At 41.5% G+C, this 6,000-nt stretch overlaps 1 protein-coding gene across 1 annotated transcript in view; it reads left to right on the plus strand.

Moving 5' to 3' along the window:
• triob (trio Rho guanine nucleotide exchange factor b) overlaps positions 1 to 6,000 on the plus strand; it is a 106,929-nt gene that overhangs the window by 52,891 nt on the left and 48,038 nt on the right. The window contains exon 16 of the mRNA XM_019880019.1: positions 4,993 to 5,188. Coding sequence (XP_019735578.1) covers positions 4,993 to 5,188 — 196 coding nt within the window. The remainder of the gene's footprint in view (positions 1 to 4,992; positions 5,189 to 6,000) is intronic.

Here is a 6,000-nt window from a genome sequence, read left to right on the forward strand (position 1 = left end):
TTTATGTTATTGTACATGCATTAATAACTGAGACCACCAGAGTGACTGATTCTTAAAAATATTCCACCCCTGTGACACTCCCTGCACACTGATAAGCTAAAAATGTGAGATTCTGCCTTGCAAGTGACCGATACGTTTCCAAGCCGTTAGGTTTAGAGAGTTAGAAAACATTTTGAGTCAGTCTTCTATATGTGTCATATTGCAAGTTAGGCAAGATGGAGAGGCGCTAAGACCTAATTGCACTGTGGCAAGCAACATGTCTAGAATTTAATGAACAGAAAAACTCTCTGACAAAGACTCAGCAATAAGTAGCACAGACCAGTTGATGAAACGGATGATTGGCTGACTTTAGTTGGAAGAGTGTTGATCTAACAGTCAGAAAACAAGGCTACGGACACAGCAACACAATCAGACAACGTTAGAAAAATGTAAGTGAGTGATAACAATGAGAGACTCAACCCAAAGCCCACTAGCAAAACCAGAATACTGATTGTGACCTTATTGTTCAGACCACAAGATAAGATGAATCTCAGCTCGTAGGGCGGTGGCAGTGCTGCAAATCACTCAATCCAAAATCGCAAAAGGGATTAATCTAGCAAAGATCCAGGTCACGGTGATGGGTGTGGGAGGTATTTAGTTTTCTCCCCACCGCACATACACACAAGGACACTCCCTCCTCCTGCGTCAAATGGGGGTGTGCCTGAAGTGAGGTGAGACATGCGTTTCCTCTTGGAGGTTTCTCTTCAGATGATTCCCTCACACGACTGTGAAAAAAGAGACGAAGGACATTTATCTCCTCTCTCGATTGGACTTTATAAGCACTAAGATCAAAGGATGATCTTTTTACCCGCTGAGGGGGTTTTACTCAACTGTATGCAGAGAGGGAGGAAGATTGTAGATGATTGTTTGGTAAGTTCCTTCTCGGTTGTCAGGTTAGTGAAATGATCAGAACAGTACATGAAAGGTACATCTTGAACTTTTTGTGTGAAAAATCAATCGCTGCTTAAAACAATGCAGCAATGACAGAGACGCAATCTGCATTTTAGTCTCTTTAGAGATTGGGAAAATATATGATTGAATTAAAATTGATTCGTTTTTTTTGTTTGTTTTTTTGTTATGCAGGCTATTTTAAAAAATAAATAAATCTCAAGGGGCATAGGTACCAGGCCGGTCCACGAATCGCAACAGTCCATGATAAATGACGGCCACTGAAATACATTGTGGGGAAAAATAAAAATTAATAAAAGTGTGTGTATATGTATGTGTGTGTGTGTGTGTGTGTGTGTGTGTGTGTATATACCGTGTATATATATATATATATATATATATATATATATATATATGCCGACATGCAAATATATATATAACAAGTACTGATATTGATACTTTGCGCTTCTTTTTTTAATATGGTAAACGTATAAGCAGAGCGCAGAAGTGCAGTACAATATGGATGTTTTTTTTTTAAATACCATATTTTCCGCACTAAAAGGCGCATTGGATTATGAGGCGCACCTTCAATGAATGGCCTAGATTTTAATTTTTTTCATATATTGCACGCACTGGACTATAAGGCGCAATCTACAATGCATCCACTAGATGGAGCTACAGGTACGACTTTGTCCGTCTCTGTGCCTTCTCTTCTTCGTTAAACTCGAGAGGCGTTCATGACTGCCTCCAAAAAAACCGTAAATTAACGATTACTTCAATGAAACTACGAAAATTGAAAATACAGTAATGCATCAAAACAGAAAATCACAAAATAAATTCTATAGCCCCCCGACAGAATTAATTTTGGCATTTCCTTGAGCGTAGCTGCAACAGAACAATCAGATGTCAGTAAATTGGAGGAGACTGGACTGTCTCAGAAGTGTTTGTTATGTATTCCTTTGTTGTGTACTGTCTTCACAAACGAGGAAATCACGAAATAAATTCTGTAGTGGGGCTATCGAAATTTTTTTGTGATTTCCTCGCTTGATTTTCTGTTTTGATGCATTGTTTTCAATTTTCGTAGTTTCATTGAAGAAATCGTTACTTTACGTTTGTTTTTCCGAGGCGGTCATGAAGGCCTCTCGAGTCGAATGAAGAAGAGAAGGCACGGAGACAGACAAAGAAGTACTGTACCCGTATTTGTTGAGACTGAAAACCATGAATAAAGTGTGCGTTTCAAAAAAACAACACCACAGCTCTCCTTTTTTTCTGAGCTGTAACAAAAACTTATTCAATAAAGCAGCGACACAGTTCACTGAATCAACAGCAAGTTATAACATTGTAAGCATGTCTCCAGCAAGGAGCCCTCTTGGGGTCGACATATTACCGTAATGACCATACACAAGGCGTACTGGATTTTAAGGCGTGCCGTGAGTTTTTAAGAAAATGGAAGACTTTTCGGTGTGCCTTAAAGTGCGGAAAGTACGGTACCGTTTTCTTGTGGTTTATGAACTCTAGTCTGTAAATTGGTGGGCTTATAAATTTGCCTCACTTTAATCAACTTTGGGCAGCCCATTAGTCGACTGGTTAGCGCATCAGCCTCACAGTGCAGAAGTGCAGGGTTTGATTCTGGCTTCCGATGTGGAGTTTGCATGTTCACCCCGTGCCTGCGTGGGTTTTCTCCGGGTACTCTGGTTTCCTACCACATTCCAAAAACATGCCTGGCTGGGAAATGGAACACTCTAAATTGTCCCTCAGTGTGAGTGTAAACAAGGATGGTTGTTTGTGTATATGTGCCCTGCGATTGGCTGGCAACCAGTTCAGGCTGTAACCTGCCAACTGCCCGAAGACATTTGGGATAGGCTCCAGCACGCCCCACAACCCATGAGAGGATAAAGCGGATCGGAAAATGGATGGATGGATGGATGGATTAATCAACTTTTCTAACAGAGGTCATGTTTTACTGTGGTTAGTTAGGTTATGAAAAAGTGTCGAAACTGACGAGCTAACGTTTTGACTTTGTTGGACCAGCGCCCAATTAAAACATGCATCTGCTTGCGGCCAAGATGTCCATTGTGTCATGAGTCAGTGGGGAGGTTTAGACAAGCACTAACATCTCTGCTTTACAAGGTGCAAATCAGAGTGAGACACTATCCCTCATTATGGCAGACATTATATTTTTATTATATTATTACATATTGAGGGTGGCCCGGTGGTCCAGTGGTTAGCATGTCAACCTCACAGTGCAGAGGTACCGGGTCCAATTCCAGCTCCGGCTCCCTGTGTGGAGTTTGCATCTTCTCCCCGGGCCTGCGTGGGTTTTCTCCGGGTGCTCCGGTTTCCTCCCACGTTCCAAAAACATGCATGGCAGGCTGATTGAACCCTCCATATTGTCCCTAGGTGTGAGTGTGAGTGCGGATGGTTGTTCGTCTCTGTGTGCCCTGCGATTGGCTGGCAACCGGTTCAGGGTGTCCCCCGCCTACTGCCCGAAGACAGGTGGGATAGGCTCCAGCACGCCCTGCGACCCTTGTGGGGAAAAAGCGGATTGGAAAATGGATGGATTAATCAACTCTTCTAACAGGGGTCATGTTTTTCTGTGGTTAGTTAGGTTATGAAAAAGTGTCGAAACTGACGAGCTAACGTTTTGACTTTGTTGGACCAGCGCCCAATTAAAACATGCATCTGCTTGCGGCCAAGGTGTCCATTGTGTCATGAGTCAGTGTGGAGGTTAAGACAAGCACTACCATCTCTGCTTTACAAGCTGTAAATCAGAGTGAGACACTATCCCTCATTATGGCAGATATTTTGTTTTTATTATTCTGTATTATCACTTATTAACGTTATTAGGTTACAGTGGCCGTCTGGCTTGAGGTTTGATGTTTTCCTTTAAAACAGAAGCACTGCTACAATTGAGGTAGCTCTGTGTGTGTGTGTGTGTGTGTGTGTGTGTGTGTGTGTGTGTGTGTGTGTGTGTGTGTGTGTGTGTGTGTGTGTGCGTGTGCGCAGGCATGGGTGTCATAGACAGACTATTTAAAATGAGTGCTTGTTAAAGTAGTTTGTAATAGACGGAAGCATGGAGCTGCCAATGTGGAGTAAAAATTGAAAAAAATATTTCTACGAGCAAATATGTTCAAACGTACTTGCAAGTATGTATTTAAATATGTTCAAATGTACACCCAAGTACTGTAAGTTTGAAAGTATTTGCCAGTCAAAATATGTTTACCCCAAATTGGCAGCTCCACGCTTCCATAGTAATGGGAGGCTTTTATCTCAGAATGTAATGTGTGCAGATGTGTACCCTAATTCAAACCTTTTATAAGGCAGCAATTAATCAGTCTATACAATTATTCCTCTACATTACAAAAGATGTGAACTTTTGTGTTTTAAACATATTGTATCATTTAGTTGCAATACTTTGGCGGCCCGGTGGTCCATTGGTTAGCGCGTCAACCTCACAGTGCACAATCAATGTCAGTCTCCGGCCTTCCTGCGTGGAGTTTGCAGTGTGGAGTTTGCATGTTCACCCCGGGCCTCCGTGGGTTTTCTCCGGGTACTCCGGTTTCCTCCTACATCCCAAAAACATGCATGACAGGCTGATTAAACACTCTAAATTGTCCCTAGATGTGAGTGATAGCGCGGAAGGTTATTCGTCTCTCTGTGCCCTGTGATTCGCTGGCAACTGGTTCAGGGTGTACCCCACCTACTGCCCGAAGATGGCTGAGATAGGCTCCAGCACTCCCCCGCGACCATTGTGTGGAAAAAGTGGATCGGAAAATGGATGAAGTTGTCATAATGTTTCATGTGTTTTTTTCAGATATTTTTTAAAATATTTCATAGTCATTATTATTCTCTGCTGAGTGAAAATTTTCTCTTCAGTGTTACTCATCATGAGGTGTGTGGGGGCCATTGTGAACACCAAAAATGGACAATTATGGTGAATGATTAGATTTGTTTGAATATTCTTCGGAGACCATCTTGTGAATGTGGCCCACGGTTCCCAGCCTGGTGATGAGCTGCTCTACTTTTTCCACAGCCTTGAATTTCCTTTCCTCTTTTCCACCTTAGATCATCTCTGACCTGGAGTCATGGAACGAGGAACTGACCCAGCAGATGAGCGACTTTGACACTGAGGACCTGACGCTGGCTGAGCAGAGGCTTCAGCATCACGCAGACAAGGCGCTTACCATGAACAACCTCACCTTTGACGTTATCCATCAAGGCCAGGAGCTGCTCCAGTACGTTACAGAGGTCCAAGCATCAGGTCAGTGAAGAATATAAAAATATATCATCAACAGATGCCCTATGCTCTAGTGTCTCACAAATACTATTAGGTCCATAAATATTTGAACAGTGTCAGACTGATCATGGTCAGTAAGAGTGACCCAATGTACCACTGTTGATATGCGGATTCACTCTAATGGTACACAAGCGTCACTGGACTAAAAGGTCAAACTGTGCATGATGTTGTATGTAACGTGGCTTAAAAAAAAGAAATCAAGTACTGTACTTTTTTTTTTTTTTTTAAAGTTCAGCTGTTTGTAACTTTTAACTATGTGATACATTAAGCCCAATTCATTTGCGTTTAATCTTTCAGAACCGTTTATTCGCCGACATTTTTTTCGTCACATTTTTATTTAACCTTTATGTGCAATACGTTTCAATTGAATCGTTAAGCCTTTTTTTCATTTTCATATATTGAACATATGAAAATATATTATATTCAAACTGTGCATTACACATTATATACTACAGTGGCTTACAAGTATATATACTTTGTAGGAATAAAACCTCTGCCTCGTTTTTCATTTGCCATTGTATTCTCATGCCAGATGTGGTGACTATAACTGCAAATGTCAAATTTGGTGTGTACATGCAGCTGAACCATTGATTGTCACAGAATACAGTGAAACTCCTCTACAACGAAATCATGTTTGCAGCAAGAATTTTTTCACAACAGGGGGTTTTTCACTGTAGAAAATTTGATCTCAGATGTAAGCACACACACACACACACACACACACACACACACACACACACACACACACACACACACACAAAAAAAAAACACAACAC

Source organism: Hippocampus comes, unplaced genomic scaffold (genome assembly GCF_001891065.2).
Source record: "Hippocampus comes isolate QL1 unplaced genomic scaffold, H_comes_QL1_v1.1 scaffold135, whole genome shotgun sequence".
NCBI lineage: Eukaryota > Metazoa > Chordata > Actinopteri > Syngnathiformes > Syngnathidae > Hippocampus > Hippocampus comes.